Here is a 20,546-nt window from a genome sequence, read left to right on the forward strand (position 1 = left end):
TGGAACAGTCGCATTAAAAGCGACGGATCAGTCAACTGATTAAAGACGAGCATGCTGGACACCCGGGGAATGACGCGGATTGTCACATCCGTGCACACACACTTGCGTGAAACACACCACCAAGTTCTGTTTTACCTTTCTTTGTAGTGTGTGTGTGTGTGTGTGTGTGTGTGTGTGTGTGTGTGTGTGTGTGTGTGTGTGTGTGTGTGTGTGTGTGTGTGTGTGTGTGTGTGGTGTGTGTGTGTGTGTGTGTGTGTGTGTGTGTGTGGGAATGTGTGAAGCCCATTTATTATTGAAGGGCTGTTATATGCCAGGAGAGCACACTCTCATCCTCTCAGTAATGTGTCTTCCTCTTACAGGAGCACTATTAACCCTGACACACAAGGACGTATCTGCGTGTGAATGTGTGTGACAGAGAGAGACAGTGTTTGTGTGTGTGTGTGTGTGTGTGTGTGTGTGTGTGTGTGTGTGTGTGTGTGTGTGTGTGTGTGTGTGTGTGTGCGTGTGTGTGTGTGTGTGTGTGTGTGTGTGTGTGTGTGTGTGTGTGTGTGTGTGTGTGTGTGTGTGTTTGGGAGTGTGGTCTGGTGTTGGTCCTGCTTCTAATCTGTGTTTTGGATTTTTTTAATTTTAGCCCCATCTGGGGTGGGCAGGTGGGCTTCTGTCTGTTACACGATCTGGGGAGTCTTTGCCAAAAGGGGATCTGTACAGTAGACCGCTCAAAATATGTTTATGAGGAGGCAACTATGGCTACAGTATGGTGCCGTCCTGGGCCAAGCACTCTGGGAATTGTAGTGGCTTTTATTTATTTATTTTCTGTCAACGGGCAATTTTTTCAAATCCGGTCAAATTAAAATGCAAAAGAAAAAAGGGGGGATGCAGTTAATGTGTTCACACAGTACTGCAATAAGCAGGGACTTATGTAAGATTAGTGTTCTTTTGTTTTTTAAATGTAGTTGTACTATGCTTTTATTTACATTTGAATATGTTTTCATTAAAAAAGTCTTTAGGTTGGGGCATTCAAAGAGTCAGGATGTAAAATGTTCCTAATGACATAATAGTGTGTCAACGTCAAAGTGTTAGTAGTTGGGCTTTACAGGCATATATATATTTATATTTTAGATCATAATATAGTTTCACATGATATTATACACAAAATGTGTCTTAAGCAATGTAACAAAGGATAGAATATCATTTTGGAAATGTTGACTTTTTTGAAGTTGCCAATCTTACATTTTAACAACCCAACCATTTTTTCACTTTTAATTTTATTTACTTTTTTGGTGCCTTCAGTCCCTATCCAGACACAAGTAGACATAACATATTGTTGAATCTGTAAAGAACTTTCTGTTTCCACTCCTCTGTTTCCTCTCTGCCTGTGTAATGTCACATATTGTTTAAAAAGCAACTTTAATATAAAAACGCAATCCACAGTTTAACATCTGCTTCCCCAACCTAACTGTCTCTCGGCCTCTTTCTCCTCACTAGTACATAAAAATAAAAACGGCACTGTAGCCAAGCCCAAGTAGAAGCAGCTGGTATTCAGTATCTGCGTATTGTCACAGACTTACATTACGGTTGCCTTTCAGTTTCACTTGTGATAAATAGCCCTCAGCCTGATAGCAGCGTGGCTGAATGGAGTTGTGTGTTTAGTGTCAGCGTGGACAAGGACATGCTGACTTGGGTCTTTCCATTCTGTAAACCTTATTTGACTCCCCGACAGAGGAGGGGTTGGAATGGGGTGGGAAGCGCCAGAAAAAGAAAAGATTAGGCTAATGTCAAAAAATGCTCCTTATTGTGCGCTGTGGTCGCCTAAGTGGGTTACTCGATTTTAGATTATTTTTCTGGCTCCCTCCCCTCCGCACATACCAAATCATGTGCCAGATTAAAAAATAAATAACATTTTAACTGTATTTGTGCCTCTTTGGGTCCCGCTAGATTTATTTTTAGGCAACATATTCGGAATGTCTTTCTTTTCTTTAACCTCAACAAAGCAAACTTGCTTATGACCGCAACGTTTACGAATCTCCTAGCAGTACACATTTGAGATAAATAAATGATGATGTGATGTGACGAAAAAAGAAAATATTTTCATATGAATTTGCAATGAAATCTGTGGTGACAGTTGCGCACCGTTGAACCCGCCACACAGTGACGCCCATCAAATGCTATCGGAACTAGTACAGATATTTTTAATTCAAAAGCTTCAAGAGACATATCAAGCATCTGTTGTGTGTTCTCTTTTGTTTCTTTCAAGTTTCATGTTTTTTTAACTTAATTGTGTTGCTTAGACCTTTAAATTCCATGACTGTCAGCACATCACAAGCTCTTAACCATCCGTACAACAGGGCCAGTGTGTACAATCCGCCGGTGACACCCTCACCTCGGTTTGTGCTGCTGTCAACACATTCCCAGGTTGTCGTCACTCATCTTTAGATTCATATTCGGGAAGGTGATTGTGTTGATAACAGACTGCTGTTGCACTAAACTGTGCATCATCGTTTTTTGGCGCGCGCGAAGGAAGTGGCGGAGGGCGGGGTCAGAGCCGTTATCACCCTATCATATCTCTGACAGCTACCTGTCAAAATCAGGTCGCGGGGAAGAGATGCGAGGAGATGCTGCGATGCTGACATAGCCAAATCTATCTCAATTTTTTTTTTCTGTCTTATTTTGCATTGTTCATTTTCACTGCCATCCAGCATATGCTTAATAGGAATGATGATGATAGCAAGGACACAAAAAGAAAGAAAGGAAAACAGGAGGAGAAAGGGAAAGGCACTGGTGTTGAGGGTGTGTGTTCTGGGGGGTGTATCTCAGGACTTTCTAAAGAAAAGCTTATGAATTGTCAGCGTTCTGTCAGGGAGGAAAATAGCACGGCCTGATGACTTTGTGTGGTGTTCGCACATTTGAAAAATGTAGGGACAATGACTGACAGAGGAGGAAGAATGAAAAAAAAAACGTGTTGTGTTATGATGTGTGGTGGGCTGGTTTGAAGTAGCACTCAACACACCTTCTATTTGTCTCTGCGTGTGCTCCAGATGTTGGGGATGACTTGGGGAAGGCGGCGGGGATCGTTCAGCCGGCTCTGTCCCAGCATCGCGAGCGAAGCGTGGCCTCGTCCTCCAAGGATTGCGCCTACTGCGGAAAGTCCTTCCGCACCTCCCACCACCTCAAGGTCCATCTGCGGATACACACAGGTCAGTACTTCCACTAACCCTAACCCTAGCCAACCGCTGCTACAGAGTGCATTTCTCTATCAATTAAACATTTATTGTACCTCATGCAAAATGTACTCCACTAGATGTACTGACAATCCTTCTGGGGTTAGACTGACATATTGGTTTATGAGTATTGGCCTAATAAAATATTGGAGTCAATCTGCCTCTCATATGATTGATATGATGCAGATGAAATCATTGGGTATTGGTTTTGTAATTGATACTGCATTAGTTGCCCTTAATCTTATTTTTAGTCTAATGCCAGACACACATTAATATTTCTAGACTTGCCATTAGAAACTACCTCCAGTGAAATTAAGTGTATAGATGGTCACACTTTCCAAACCCTACAGTGCCCTGAAAATAAGCAGAACCGTGAAAAACCCAGTGATCCCAGTTCATCAGTTACTGTGATTCTCACCTAAATCATAATCCTGTTTAGATGTAATCCTAGAGATATTATTCCGTGCGGTCTTATCAGATTTTTGATTGCAATGCATTTATTCACAATGACATAAAGACAAATAAACAAAACTGTTCACGAGGGGGAATAAGTGTTTCCTAACAGTGTCCCTCATTGAGGCTTAAGGCTGTCATTATTACGTTTTTATTCGGTTTTTTCTTGCTCATTTCATTGAGCTCTAATTAACACAACAAGGGTTCAGTGTCCTCCAATGACATCACTCGGAGGGCAATTTCACACTCGCTAACTCTCAATAACTTTCGAGCCAAAACAAAGCCGGCCTGTCCACAGTTTAGGGATATGCGTGAGATGATGCGCCTAATAGATTAAGCTTTATTTTGCAGCCAAGCGGCCTAACCCTCTGAGCTGTGTACTTCCTGCCTTACATATCACCAGCCACGGCTCAGCCACTTCTGTGATAACCTGTCCGTTGGTTGTTGCTTCGAGGTTAAGGCTGAAGTCAGAGTAATGATGTGGACTGTGGACAGTAGCCAGGGTTCTGCAAGGTACGAACGCCCCACTGACTATCCAGGGTAAAGTCACAAATAGACCATGCACAGGTCACCTTAAAGCAAGGACACCTGATTCTGGCCGGTGGGCCTAGTGTTTGAAGTTTAATTTTGTAAGGTGATTCAGAGGGAGTTAGGGTATCTTGCCATCTGCTAAAAAACTATAATTTCATTATGTATTATCTTTAAGCTGGGATTTTAATTATTAATTGAAAAATGTTTGGTTATTGAATAAGATATTACTATGATATGACATTATATATGACAATGATATCAACATTGAATAATGAATTATGTTCAATGCTAAATATTTTTGCTTAAAGATAATGGAATTTTGGCTATTGGAAAAAGATGTTTGAGGTACAATGTCATTTAATGACCAGCACAAGGCAACACCACTCATTACAAAGATATTGATTGTATAGAAGTCTATGAGAAAACGTGATCTTGGTTATGAAAAATACATATGGTTGAGGTGTGCTAACCCCCTTAAAATTGAAGCCAAGGTGTAAGTACCTGAAACCTGCATTATGTTAATGGCCAGCAGGAGGTGACCACACACACAGAAAATGCCACTACTTCTAACTCGATTAATTACCTCAGTTAACATGTTCCTAATGTGTTTATGGTCTCAATAGCTATACAAAATGATGGTCTGATTTAGATTAAAAAAAGACGACAAAGCAGGGTTAGCTTTATGGCGATGCTAACTTTTGATTGACAGGCAGCTACCACGCTGTTTTCAGGTTGGAGTGTTATCCCATATTGAAATTTGATTTTTTTCAGTTCATAAAAGTTAGAAAAACAATAGTCCCCCAAAAATTCATATTCAACATTTAGTTGTACTTAGTTCCACATCTCGCATCACTTCTGGGTGCAAAAGGCAAAATTGCAACAAAAAGGAAAACTGTAGAGCACAAACCAATGGTTACGTCTACTTTTTATACAGTCTGTGGTTTTTCCCAGATCATCCATTGCATTATGTATATACTGTATCTGTGAAGACAATAAGCACAGTGATTTTCTAAAAAAAACTTGAACACAAAGACAACGTTTAAATATTCAATCACTTTTCTCTCTGTCTCTAAGTCAATGACTAGTACCCCTAAAGTTCTGAAATGTTCTCAAATTGTTTGTTTGTAGCCTTTATTTAACCAAGTGAAAATCCCATTGAGATCAACAATCTCTTTTTCAAGGGAGACCTGCAGCACATTGGTTACACATAAAAACAACAGAAAACAAAAACGACATCAATACAACATAATTACAGGGGTATACATTAGCAACCTATTCACAATGACAGATATCTAATAACATTTCATCTATCCGAGCTTTAAAATGATGCAGGGGAACCAAAATGTTCAGTTTAAAAAGAAATTGCATAGTGTTCCAAGCTAGAGGAGCAGCACACATACAAGCTTTTGTACCTAAAACAGTCCTAGCACTTGGCACATGTAATAAAAACACATCCTGGGATCTCAGGCAATAGCTACTTGCCACTCTCTGTGAGATCAAAGAGTAGATATAAGATGGTAGTTTACCCAACATGGCTTTATAGATAAACATGTACCAATGACTGAGCCTCCGTACAGTTAGTGAAGGCAGACCTGCCCTGGCATACAGGGTACAGTGATGAGTAAGTACTTTACAGTTAGTAACAAATCTCAGGGCACTGTGATAGGCGGCATCTAACTTTTCCAGGCAATGGGCTATTCATATATATCAAATCACCATAGTCCAGCACAGGTAAAAATGTCACAGTGACTAGCCTTTTCCTGGCTTCAAGTGAGAAACAGGACTTGTTTCTGAAAAATAAACCTCAGAAACCCTCAGCTTTTTAAGCAGATTAATGACCTGAAGTTTAAAAGTAAGACAATCATCAAGCCAGATACCTAGGTATTTATAACAGGTAACCACTTCAAGTACTTGTCCTTGCATAGTAACAATATCCAAAGCAGTCTCTGGTGTCTTTTTAGCTTTTGAAAAGAGCATTACCTTGGTTTTCTCAACATTTAAAAGAAGCTTAAGTTCAGCAAGCTGAGTCTGAATAATGTTAAAAACAGCCTGTAATTTAACAACAGCCTCCTTAATGGAGGGACCTGCACAGTACATCACGGTATCGTCCGCATAAAAATGTAAAGTAGCTTCATTCACATTTTCACCTAAACTGTTGATGTAGATGGAGAATAAAAGTGGACCTAAAACAGAACCTTGAGGAACACCATTAGTAATGTTTAACCACTCAGAAGACAGCCCATCAAAGTGAACACATTGGGACCTTTCAGAGAGGTAGTTCACAAACCACCCTACTGCATGGCTGGATATGCCTATACTGACCAGCCTTTGCTTTAAGATGCGATGATCGACAGTATCAAAAGCTTTGGAAAGGTCAACAAATAGAGCTGCACAACTCTGCTTATTATCTAAAATACTCGTAATGTCATTCACCACTTTCATTGTGGCAGTGATGGTGCTATGTTGCTTTCTGAAGCCTGACTGATGTTTAGACAGGATGTCATTGTTACATAAAAACTCCTTTACTTGTTCACTCACTAGGCGTTCAAGAACCTTGGCCAGAACTGACAATTTAGAGATGGATCTATAGTTATTTAAAATAGTGGCCTCCCCTCCTTTTAGCAAAGGCAATACATAAGCTGACTTCCATACTTTTGGAATTGCATTTGTGCTGAGGGAGAGGTTAAAAAGAGTGGTAAGAGGAAGAGCAATACAATCTGCAGCTATCTTTAAAAAGAAAGGTTCTACGTTGTCCGGGCCAGCCGGTTTCTTAGGATCTAGCTTGGTTAAGACTTCATGAACAACATTAGCAGTAAAAGGAGTAAAACTGAAAGGGCTTTCCAGACCACATTGTTTAGAGTCACGGATTGGGGTGTTCACAGAAGCAGAGTTAGTCACAGAATCAAACAGGGAGCCACAGGACACAAAATGCTTATTAAAGCAATTTAACATGGTGGCCCTGTCCGATATAGAGCCAGATGCTGTGGTAAGGCACGGAGGTAGCTCATTACGGATATCACTGGTGGATATCGATTTGTATGGCTTTCCAAAATGTCCTAGGATTATTTAGGTTTTCTGTGGTAACTGACAAATAGTGCTTTGACTTACTGTAGCACTTTTGACATGTGAAGTGAAGCTATTTCTTAGCTGCCTAAAACGCAGCCACTCTACCTCTGAGCCTGATTGCCTAGCCTTTGCCCAGGCCTTGTTTCTCTCATGCAGGAGACTAGACAGTTCAGCAGAAAACCAAGGATTGTCACGTCCCTTTATTCTAAATGTACGCAGGGGTGCATGTCTATCAATGATCTCCATAAAACCAAGAATAGCTTAGTCCAACTGTTTTGACCTGTTTTCTAGTTTTACACTTCAGAACGAAGTAATCCTTGAGTGCCAATAGAGAAGCAGAGGCTAAAACGCTGAACAAAATCAATGCTTACTTTTCTTCTCTTTCTCTGTCTGTCTCTCTTTTTTTCTCCCTCCTCCATGCACTTAAGAGGCAGAATAAAAGACCACCCATACCTTAACCTCCCCTTTTTGCTTTTACTTAGAAATGGTGCGGACTGTACCTCAGATCTAAAGAGGAATTAAGAGGAAAAGCGTTAAGCACGCTAACACGTCCGGTGTAAACTCACATTATTGGGATCCCTGTGTTAAATAGCACGTCCAGGTCAGAGCCTAGCCATCCCGGGCTAGAGCAGCCGGGGATAGTGGTGGTTTCCCGGGGCATCTGTTATCTGGTGGTGAGAGAGCTGAGTTATGTCTGCTTTGAGTAGTACAGTAAGGACACCCATGAGGGCCATATATTTTCATGGAGGAAGCAGAGACCTATAGGCCTAGCTAACTCGTTCTGCAAAACAGACAGACAAGTACGTCCATCTTATTCCATCCACAAAGTATATTTTATCCATTCATATTTTGGGAATTCAATAGAATAAAAGGCATTTTGTGGAGATACAAAAGTAAGAATAGTAAGTAAGGATGTTTTCTTGTTGAATGGAATGATTCTGGCCGTGGGCCTATCTAAGCACAGCTTTAGCATAGCCTTGAGAAAAACAGCTTGATGCGTCCACAACATGTGGCCTTTAAATCATTACTTTAACCTAATCATACCAGCTCCACTGTGACATCCTGATTACATCCACAACATGCCTTTAGCAGCGGTTAAAGATCCTCTCTGTGCTCCGGCGACAACGCGGAGACATCCACAAATGACAGCAGAGCCCCCCCTTCATCCTAATGCAACGTGAGTGACACAATGGAGTTGCTTACCGAGCCGGTGGAGTCCGCATTGTGCAACGCGACGCAGAGATTAATGAGTGGCTAACGCCGGCATGAAAGGAATTAAGTGAATTTGAATTTCTCCAAAAGTTAAAGAGCTAATGTTACAGTATTCATTTTCTCTTCAACAGTGAGTGGGAAAATATCCATTAGGAAAATTAACCACAGTTTTCTAGGTAGCTAACATTGTGCAGGCTGTGGTGCTACAGTGTGGGGCCACAGCTAATGAACACACTGCAGAGGGTGATATTTCATTATACAAATTAATGCTCACATTTTAATGGGAAAGTCACATAATGAATCTAGGCTTCAGTGACAGCAATTAGAGGCCCAGATTGTCCCCTTCTGGACAAGGCACTATTTAGCAGTAAGCAGCTGTGTGTAAAAAATAAAAAGGTCCTCGCTCTTGACAATCGCCACACATAACTTCAGGCAGGGCCGCATAACCAATAAGAGTCCCTGTTCACCTTTAAATGAGAAGAAGGGGGAGACAGAGGAGTGGAGGAAGAAAAGAGGGGAGGCAAGACTAGCCCATGTCACTTAACCTTAACCTAACCTTGTAATCAGGATGAATCAAGAGGGACCTGTGATCTCCTTCCCCATTCCTCTTTACCCCTTTCTCCCTTTTTATCCTTTTTCTTCAAGTAGCTCCCTCCTAATGCCTTTTTTCTAAGTGGTCTTTTTTCCTACAGTATACCTACCATACAGTTGAATGACACAATGACACAGCTACATTTAAAATAATATTTGACATCCAGTGTGCATCTCCAAGCATGCATCTGTATGCATGCACAATACAACGTGCAGTATGCATGGTCTGATTCCCCCCTTGATAGCAATTGAACTGTAAGTTCTGCTGGTATTAGATGTACCAATTGACTCCTAACTTCTTACATTAATGATATAACAGTATACATTTAATTGTAACAAATCCCATGAAAAGACCCAAACCAACAATTAATTTATCCTCACACCAATTAGTCAAACCTGATTATTTTACTCATCTCTCCAAAGCACCATGGTTATCCAAGAAATAAAGAAACACTGTTCCTAGTATGGTTTTTCATAATATCTTATGACGACTTGTTATTTTTTTTTTTAAAGGGCCCTATTATGCTGTTTGGGGTTTTCCCTTTCCTGAAGTGTGTTATGTAGGTTTTGTGCATTTGAATGTTCAGCAAAGGCTTAAATACCTGTGTTCCCTACTATGGAACTTCAACATGAGCATAATAGGGCCCATTTAAACATTATTCTGTCAGGAAACACATTAGGGAACACAACTCCGTGATTAAGTTAAGGAAAATATTGTAGTTTGGTTAAAAATAATTATAAAAGTGGCAAAGTTAGGTGGGAAATTAATCAACGTTTGCCAAGCAATAGACATGTATTAATCCGCAGTGAAAATAGTCCCCATCAAACAAATGATTCACTCCTGTATTTGCCATTCTGTGGACATATTTATCCAAAGTTACTGACTGTATATGTTGTCCATCTATGGTGTCCCTTTGTCCCCGAGGCAATGGAACTGTTAACCCTGACAGCATTAGAAATTCACCACAAACCACAAACTAAAGCAGATATACTTGAAACAGATGTAAAACAGCTTCAATCCATTATTCAGTCTTTCAAACATCCTATTGGTGTTTTTCCCCCTCTTGCAGCCAAATGGAAATTCATCTTCCAGTATGTCATATCTATTAAGCCATTTTAATTGCCCCTCTGTACAGGTTGGGGTATTTATCTTTACTTGTTTCTATGGCGCTGTCACAATTCACACAAAGCCAGATGAAATCAGTACATGCCACATGACGTGTAAACACACTATGCAAGGGCAGATCCCAGTGCAGCAATCATCAGTAGAAAGATTTACAGCCACCAAGGTGTCACCTAGATGTTTATGAACTCAAGTCAAATAAGAAAAAAAGCAGCAGCGATGCATTTTTATATATCTTTGGCAGGAACAAAATGTCCAAATTAGTTTATAGAAGCCAAGACAGACAATAGCGAAAAGTTGACCGTTCTATTTTTAACTCCCGGGTAGCAATTTTCTGGTTTTGTGGCGGCAGTGATCTGTCATGTGGCTGGGAGGTTGTGCTGTTTGCGCTGATATCAATTAAAAGTGGATTAACGGGTACATAATGACCTTTAGCAGTAAATTGTGTGTAATGTTGCAAGGCAGGATACAGTATATTCCCCAGATGTCACACCAGGCCCCTGACGTATGATGGAGCAGATGTCTTACCCAGTCCAAATGGCTCTCTAAGACACAAACACACACACACACATACACACAGGCTCAGGCCGACAAGCATGCATAAACATGTGTTCGCACACATTCCAAATGGTGCTCACACACGTAGATGCAGAAAATGTACTTGTCTCACTCGCTCCAGATATATTTAAATGCTTGATTTTAATGAAAAACTGGAATCAGCTGATAGCTCTCAGGGCGTTTGTATTTATATTTTCAGTATAGTGTCAAACACATACTATTCTGTGCTTTTCATTCTCGTTTCAGATATGTAGATGGGACATTAATCTGTATTTCCCCCCCATGAACATTAACAACCTCTTATAAGGAAAGAAAAGACAGAGGAGGGGAAAAAAAGATCAGATCAGTCTAATTTCTGTCTAATTTGGCTCCTAGAATATCATTTTGTCCAGTTAGAGGAATTGAGAATGATCATTTGCATCAGGGACGTTTCCTTATTGAATCAGCACTGAGCCTCTGTGCGGCAGCTCACAGGAGAAGCACTTATTGGGTTAAAAGCTCATCTCGTACGGTTTATTTTAAATATACTCTATGCTTCATAGCCACTCTAGCGTAGGATAAAAGATATCAGGGCTATCTGACTCTGCATGCTCCCTTTCTCTTTTTTTGTCTTCTCTCCTCAGCCTTTCCACCTTCAATTTTCTTTTGTACACCCTCCTATTCTTCTCAGTGCTGTATCAATATTGTATTGAGTTGGTGTTTGTGGCCCTTTATTTGAGAACTCTGCAGTAGGTCTGCAGATCGCAGTCTTTTTCTGGAATGGTGCCCTCTAAATAATGATAAATTACTTGAGCAGTATGCCATTTGCTAATTATATCCATGATTTACTACACAGCCCGACTTAAATCATTCAAACCAGTCTTGCGTAACAATGCCTTTTTTCCTTTTATAAAATGGTTTCCATGTGTATAATCTAAACAGTTTACAGCCCTATACTGTATATATAGAAATGTGCATACACACAACGCCACCTTCATCCTTTTATTCTTTTTTCCAGCAAACCCCCTCTCTTTTCACACAGTCACTGTTATCCCTCTTACAGAAATTCCACTCTTAGAACTTTTTATATGTATATATTTAAAAAGAAAAATCCAGCTTAGCATTTTTTCCACTCTCTGTTCATTGTTTAATGAATCCAAATCTGGCTCAGACTCCAAGCCTATTATAATTGCTAGCAGGATGTGTTCTATTTCAACATAAGTATCATTCCAATGGAAGATCCACTTCTGGCAGAATAATGCCGGTGTTATACCATTATCAAGAATATTCATTAATATGGATGTGCGGCATAAATAAATATATGTAAAACACATTCACCCCTCTTTTACCGTAATGTAAATCTCTTTGATCTGTGTATCCGGTATTGAATCATATTGTTCTCTATCATGGGGCTGCACTGCAACAAGCATGTGGTTCACATATGTTGCCTTTTGTATTTGAAATACTCATTGACTATTGTGTTCAACAGTGTGGTAGTGGTTGGGGAAATGTTATGCCTTGGCTGATTTATGCTTCTCAAGATAAACTGCAAATAGAGAATGTCCCAGAAATTGTACTCTCAGGCCTGACAGCGAACAAGGCCAGAACAGAGGCAGGATGACCCCACTGCAGGCACACACACACACACACACACACACACACACACACACACACACACACACACACACACACACACACACACACACACACACACACACACACTCACACACACACACACACACACACACACACACACACACACACACACACACACATACACACACACACACACACACACACACACACACACACACACACACACACACACACACACACCGCATCGAGACAGTTTTGTTGTCAGTTGAAAATATGATCTCTTGCAGTGGACTGAAAGCACCATATGGTGAAATGTTGTTTATGGTGTTGATGTGAGTGATGGCTCACTTGGCGGGGCTGGATCAGGCTGGATCGACCCATATTCAGATGCCTACTCCAGCACCCTATCCCAGTCCAAACACATACACACACACTGGCAGTATAACACGCTCACCGATTGAGCATGTGATTGTTGATTCAGTGCCAGATCCTGTTCATTTCCGTTGTTTTGTAGTTTATATGAATGTGTGCTTTATTGTTTTGTTTTTTCCATGAACCTTTTATTAAGAGTTAGAAACTGCACGTGTTTGGATGCAAACTAAAACCAAGGCGTTGCAATAAACCCTCTTTTTTATAGAAGTTAATGAAATGCATATCTTTTCTTTTTAGCTCTACACATTTGACCTAATTTTCTTTGTTCAGGGAGGTTACATGACCCTAGGGTCCACATTCCCTACTCCAATAAATAGATTTTGATATCCAGTCAATCTAATAATCAGGTTAATTATTCACTGTTTTCCCGCTCTTTCCCTTTCTGTTTCTCTGTCTCTTTCTTGGCCTCTCAGGAGAGAAACCCTACCGGTGCCCTCATTGCGACTATGCTGGCACACAGTCTGCCAGTCTGAAGTACCACCTGGAGCGCCACCACCGTGAGCGCCAGAACGGCTCCACCACCTCGGCTCCATCCTCTTGCCACAATGCTTCTTCTGACCACAAGGAGGATCACGGGAAGGCGACTGGTGGCGGAATCTTTGCCCGACCGGATGTCCTTCGTAATGTCTTCAAGAGCATGCCACCCAACCTGGACTTCAGGTCTGGTCCATTGCTGCCCCATCAGTGGGCATCGGCTGGCATGATGTCTCCGCACGACCGAGATCGTGAGCGCGGAGACCGCCGCTTTGACTCCTCTGCTGAGAACATGAAGACGACCGATGGCCAGTCCGCCCTTGTCTCAACAGCGCCAGATGGCTTCTCCGACCTTAGCAGGGCTTACCAAAGCATGATGGGAAACGGAGTTCACTTTCAAGGTTCTCTCCAGGCCTTTATGGACAGCTTTGTCCTCAGCTCCATGAAAAAGGATTTGAAGGACAACCAGGGTCAAGCCCAGCTCCAGGCCCAGCTCTACCATGACAATGGTGAGCCCAAAGCAAAGCGGGCCGTCTCGGCTGAGCAGGAAGATAAGGTCGAGGTCAAACAGAAACCAGCGCCTGGCAAACCTGGGTCGCAGTATGAACCGCTTGATTTGTCTGTGTCAGTCCGGCCTGAGTCTGGATCTGGATCGATCCCCGGCTCTTCTACCACCATCCATGATAATGTGGCATGGCATGGCTGCCTCTTCTGTTCCTACTCCACCTCCTCATTGGAGCTCATGGCTCTGCACCTCCAGGCCAACCACATGGGTAAGGCCCAACAGCAGCGGTCTGAAGCAAGCAAGGAGCTTCATGGAGAGACTTCTCCCAACACCTCCACCAACGCCAATAATGCTGGTGGTGCCCTGGACAAAGATGAAGAAAGAAATGGAGAGAAAAACCAGGGAGGCTGGAACAACCATATGGACCAGCCCTACAACCCCTTCCAGAGTGACTTTTACAGGAGGTTTGGTGGCATGTATGATGGATCCCAGAGGGCCAACCAGGGCCTTCAAGTGTATTTGGGCCCAGCAGAACAGGGTCTAGACCTTCCTATCCAGGCCTTTGGAGGAGCACCTTCAGCTGGAGATGACCATATCAGGGTGAGGGGGGACACCGAAAACGACCAGGTTGTGTCAGATGACGAGCTGGTAAAGGCTGGGCGACGCAGTGCTAGTGAGACTCCTTCAACCACCCCTAAAAGACAGCTGCAACAGAATGACTCAGATGAAGAGGAAGAGGAGCGGGGAGTGGCCGAAGAGGAGGAGGAAAGAGATGAGGATGGGCAAATGGACATGGAGAGAGAGGAACAAGAAAGTCCAGGTTCTGACCACTTCCAGAACCACTCCAAAATGTTTCAAGACAACTCCTCCCTGCCCCTAAGGAGTGGTTTGCCAGCGTCTACCATGACACCACTGTCTCTGGTTCCCCAATCCAAGAACCAAGCTTTGCCACTGGAGAAGCAATGGCAGCAAGGCCTGGCCCTCCTGTCTCCCGGAGGGCCTCCAGGACTCTTGAAGGCTGAGCAGCAGAGCCACCTAGAGCAGCAGATGAACATGCTGTCTGTCCTAAGAGCCTACAGCAATGACAACCTTCCCGCATTCAACGGCCTGGGAGGCGAAGCACCTGCAGGGGGCATGAAGAGGCCAGATGCACCTGGTGAGTGTGTTTAACACCTTCTTGCACTGAAAAGCACACACAGAAGAACATACACATATATCCACAGACAGCTTCACCAAAGTCATGAATACACATGTGTTTTTGGTACACAAATTCAATTTTCCAGCACTGCATACACTAGACAAACACATATTCGTGTTTTTCCCTGACACCCACAAAGGAATCTCAGACACTCACTAAAGGTCTTGAGATTGGCCCTGAAGTGATTTCAGCCTTATTTCAAGCAAGTTTAGAAGCTATCAGCCTGCCGACCAGCAACAGATTAATCTTTATTACGCGTTTATATTACTGGAAGTGCAGCGCCTCCCTCCCGCTCCACAGCATGGAGGGAATAACCCTGGATGAGTAAGAGCAGGACCTCAGCTCCCCGTGCCACCTCCTCCACATGTCTTATAACTATCTTAGCTCTCATAAAGCCAGCTCCCAAAAGCCCATTACTTTATAAGACTCGTCGATCTATGACCCTGTGAAAAATGAACTGTCAACTTTCATGATTCTGCTAAGGTTACAGCTGCTCCTTGAGACCCAAGAAGGAAATGCTTTTTCTCTTTTCCTTTTTTCTTTCTTTACAATGCTCTTTCACTGTTTAGCGGTGGTTTCTAAAGGGCCTTATAGGAAGAAATAAAAACCCAAAATGGCTGTAAAGCTTTAAAATACAGTATATAGAGATAGAACATGCAGACAGGGAAACATTACTTCGTTCTAACAGTGTAAACTGAGATCTATCAGTGACAAATTCACATTAGAAATTTAGAGATTTTCAGACAGAGTAGGCAATTACCCACATTTGAAAAGCAAGCAAAATAATAAAACATTGAATAAATAAAAAGGATTGTAACGGTGAGATGCAGAATGTTGTATTCAACTGAATTAATGTATAGTATTTACTCAACTGCTGTCTCCTATTCATGATCATCATAAATCTAGACATTCAATTTTTAATCATTTATTAACTTGACGTTTTATTATTTTTCCAGTTTTATCAACTACAATCATAAATGTTTCTTTTATTTATGTGGATAATAAAAGAATGACTACAAATGTTTAGAGCTCATGTTTACATTCATAAATGAACAGTAGATATAATATACAATACTCTATAATAATAGTATACTCTTGAAGCAATGCAGCTACATGTGTTTACCTGACCTTTCCATCTGGCAAAATGCGATGCATTGTTATGGAGCAGGTCTCTTTTCATAGCTTAACATGATGACATATTTTTAGATTAGATTGTTAGATTAGTATATAAATATATGGATATGTTTTGTTTAATTGAGCCTTTGTGTTTAATCAGAAGGTGTTTGAAGACAAGCTATGTAATGTGGGCAGTTCCCTTTGTAACGAGGACTGCTTGACCTTTATAGAGAAGGACTTACCTGTTGTTAGTTTAACGTAGTCTGACTGTAATTATAATCTACCTATAGGTTTGAACGTGAGTCAGTGTTAACCCTGTGATGGACTGCATGCTGTAAATCAAATGTAAACCCACCAGTAAGTGTTTTTAGTGTTGATAAGACAATCACAGTCTCTACGAGTACTGTTAGTATCATAACTATGATTTCAAATACTACCACTAGTACTGCCATTACTAGTACTGTTTCTAGAGCAACATTTTCTGACCTTTAATTTAAGAGCAAAATGGTACATTTATCCACTATGTAACACTGGCGCTTCTATTGGCTAGCACTCACATTGTACGTGATAGTCTAAATAAAAGTTTCTGAGCAGTTGACCAATCACAACAGAGCTTTCCAGCTAATCAATCAGAGCAGACTCGGCTCTGGTTTCATACAGAGGGTGAAAAGAGGTGCTGCAGCACAGTATGATAAAAATAAAGAACTTTTTGAACATTTAAGCATGGAGACATGTCACAGGAGAGGCACTAAATACTAATATGAACCGGAAAATGAGCAGAGTAGTACTCTTTAATACCACAATGTTGAACAAGTCTGTCATACACTAAAATTGAAGATTTATGTACTGTATTCGATATTTTCATTGATTATCACATATCAACTTACTGTATCATATTGAAATTAGGGATATCTGCAACCCGATAAGTATAGTTGTAAAAAGAAGATATACTTGAATGCAGGAATGCAGTGACCTAGAAGTATACAGCAGTGTAAAATTAGTAGAATATCAGTTCATTACGTGGGTAAATGAACTTCTCCCACGCCTGTTGATACTACCCTCCCTTCAACTATAATTTCTACTGTGACTGCTGCCAGTTCTACCACACATACTACAGTTGTTTGATAAAGCTCGGATGAGAAAATAGATCCTTGTGTTTCATAGCAAAACGCACTATTACAGCCCCTCTTTATGTGTCCACTTGTAAACCCCTTGTGTTGGGGGTCACCCACATTCCACTGTTATTGGGTAGGAGGAGAAGGTGAGGGGGGTGGCAAAGACATCCGCAAAACTCAATTCAGACCTGGCAAAATGTGATTATCTGGAGTGGGTTTGCATTAGGTTTGTATGCAAATACGGCATAAATCATTAATATCGAAATTCTCCCTTGAATCTTCGGGAGCTGTTGTAGGGCACGCGCCACACGTCTGGAGTGGCCGTCTCTTCATTAGTACACCCAGAGGAGGGGCCAAAGGGGCTGCAATACACATGAATGTACTTGCACTCTGACACATAAACAGATACACACATGTACGGATCCACGCATATTCACACATCTGTAGTATTAAACCACACCTCCCCCAATTGGCGCAGGAATTGGATTTATAAATAAATGTCATTAACAACAGCAGCGGCCCTGAGGTCTCTGTAATCAGACGAGGTATCTGGTTACCGAGGTACAGTACGCTGTGTAAAGATTGATATGAACCCGCACCATTTGCTGTAGGCCTACTGTAGATGTGCTTCACGCAATCAATACTTGGCTGCAGTGGAGACCTATCTATAGCCATACATTATCAAACTTGAAGTATTACATTATTCAAACAGTGCTGTACATGCCGTGAATGCTTGCGAACATCGCTCCTCACATCGTATTACTTACATTACCCCCCGCTCCCTTGTTCATTTCATATATTAAAACGTGGACCAGGACTTCGGAAGGTTGAGATTGACAAGCAGGAGAGAAAGTGTTGACAGGAGTGTAAGGACTTGCATGAGCGCGTGGAGGATTCCCGAGGAGAAAATGGCAGAGCTCGCAGCCGAGCACCTCTCACAATTTGAGAAGTGGGCTTTTCGTAAACAGAGATTTAGTGGATGGGAGGGAGAAAAAACGAGAGGTAAATGCCGTATATTCTCACATCAATTAGACCCATCGCTTCCAATTAACAAGTACTCCCACATTGGGCTCCGGAGGTCTCCTCACAAGTGCTGTTGTTTTTCGGTGTTTGTCGGTGATTCAAACTCTCTGGGAGTGTCACCTTCTCTGGGAGTGTCACCTCCTGTACACACATTAGATGGCAGTGACAATAGTCTAATGTTGTAAACTTGAGAGGTTGCACATTGTATTGGGCTGATGTTGTGTCACTACATAGAAGCCAGAAGCAAAGTAATGTAGAAACAGTACCTTAAGGCGCTTTCACACTGCGGTACTTTTCCCACAAAGGTTCATGTGAACTTAGTTCATGTGAACTCTTTAGTTCGCATGAACTAAGTACAGATCGCGTTCACACTGGAAAAAGTCCCTGGGGGTGGATTAGGCAAATGAAGCCGCTGACGTCACTTGTTCTTATTCTGCTTTGGGTTTACTGGCAGGCCGCAAACCACTTCACGGCGTAAACTGCCACCCGGAGTCCCTGGCCGGAAGTCCCCGGAGTTAGGGACTGTAAATCGCCAGAACGCCGACACCTCCTCATCTCCACCGCTCCCATGTTTTATTTTGTGTTGCCATAAGTTAGTCTCTCTGTGTTTCTGCGCTGGGCTAATGCTAATGCTAATAATGCTAATGCGAGGATAATAAAATGGCGGTTTCACAAAACTTTTTGGGAGTTTTGCGGGGCGTGGTTTGCAATCCTTCCAGCCAATCAGAAATATAGCTCTTTTCTCACAAAAGAGCCGTTCGAAAGTCCCTGCTCTCTAGCAGGGACTTTCGTGGGGGTAAAAAGGTTCACATGAACTAATTTTAGTACCGGCTCTTTTTGGTGTGAACGCGATAAAAGAGTTCACATGAACTAAGTTCACATGAACCTTTGTGGGAAAAGTACCGCAGTGTGAAAGCGCCTAATGGAGTTAATTGTGACACCTGTGTTTCACACAATGTAAGCATGAGGTAAGGTGTAGTTTGACATACCCAACTTGATTTAAAGGGGACCTATCATGTAAAATGCACTTTGTGATGTATTTTATACATAAATATGTGTCCCCGGTGCGTCGGGGAACTCACGCAGCGTCAGAAAATAAAACCCTCTCTCTTTTCCTCCGTACCCAAATCTTTAAAAAACGGGGGTACAACGAGCGGATACAGATTCCATCCGAACTGACGTCAATTTGGCGGCGGACCCACAGAAAATTGCTATCAGAAACAATGCCTGACGTGTTTTGGACATCTTTGTTTACATTAGCAAGCCTCGCTAACACTCAGAGCTAGCCTGTCCTATACCTCATTCACACCAACGCAACTCCGGTTTAAGCTCCGTGCTAGAGCTTTTCAGGTTCAGAACCGGTTCTTCGGTTTAGCTCCGGCTCTTTTCACACTGCCCAGAGTCCGACTGGTGCTGCGTCATTGCGTCATCGTTTGCGTCATGATGTAACTGTTTATGTGCCTGCTTCATAAAGCCAAACCAGGCGGAAACCCCTCACAGCTGACACCGACAACAACAATGGCTGATTGTGCTCCAGCTTCCTCTGCACCTCTTCGGAAGACCAGATTCCCAGTAAGTAGTAGGTCTCTTCAGTTGACCACTGCTGCTTGTTAAGTTTCTCCATCGTTGTGTACAAACTGGATACAACGCCGGCTTTTTGTTGTTGTCCGCCCCTGCCCCCGCCTCGACGTAAGCGTGACGTATGCGGTGCTTTTGCTCTGGCCGGACAATTTTTTGGTGCTTGAAACGAACCCGGATTCCGGAGCTAAGAGGCTGCTCCGCTGCGGTGTGAAGAGGAAAACCCGGTGCTTTTCAAGCTCCAGCTCCGAACCGGCCCTGAAACACCGTTGGTGTGAATGAGGTACTAGAGAGCACATGTGTTTAAAAAGCAGGAAATAAAAAAGGAACTCACCTTGTGATAAACCTGCAGGAGAAAAAGCATTTGAGCTCCATACTATTTCAGAAATAATCCTTGACGTGGTTTAAACAGGATGGCGTTTATCACAACCAAATGTAACTTTATCTCCGGTAGAATTCAGATCAGGCCTTAGCTCCGCCTCCTCTTATTTATTTTGTTCAAGCTAAGGACCCAAAATCTGCGTCTCTCTAACAGGGCTTCAAAAGAGGGGTTTGAGCAGTATGAGGCATGGCTACAATGGGTGATCTGTTTGGTATTTTGAAAAAAAAAAACTACAATATATATTTCGAATATAGCATGATAGGTACAGTTTAAAGTAAAGAGCTTTTCTGGTCGTTCTTGAGATCTTTCCTAAAGCACTAAACATGCATTGGAACCCCTGAAATGATCTAGACCGAACCAAGATTAAACCATAAGATTTGGGAATATTTCAAAAGA

The 20,546-nt window shown here is 42.1% G+C and overlaps 1 protein-coding gene across 7 annotated transcripts in view; it reads left to right on the plus strand.

Moving 5' to 3' along the window:
- Positions 1-20,546, plus strand: part of znf536 (zinc finger protein 536) — a 242,453-nt gene that overhangs the window by 150,721 nt on the left and 71,186 nt on the right. For all 7 annotated transcript variants that reach the window (XM_034198876.1, XM_034198874.1, XM_034198873.1 and 4 more), the window contains 2 exons: positions 3,036-3,194; positions 13,173-14,894. In XM_034198876.1, the coding sequence (XP_034054767.1) occupies positions 3,036-3,194; positions 13,173-14,894 (1,881 nt within the window). The remainder of the gene's footprint in view (positions 1-3,035; positions 3,195-13,172; positions 14,895-20,546) is intronic.

This window comes from Gymnodraco acuticeps, unplaced genomic scaffold (assembly GCF_902827175.1).
Source record: "Gymnodraco acuticeps unplaced genomic scaffold, fGymAcu1.1, whole genome shotgun sequence".
Taxonomy (NCBI): Eukaryota; Metazoa; Chordata; class Actinopteri; order Perciformes; family Bathydraconidae; genus Gymnodraco; species Gymnodraco acuticeps.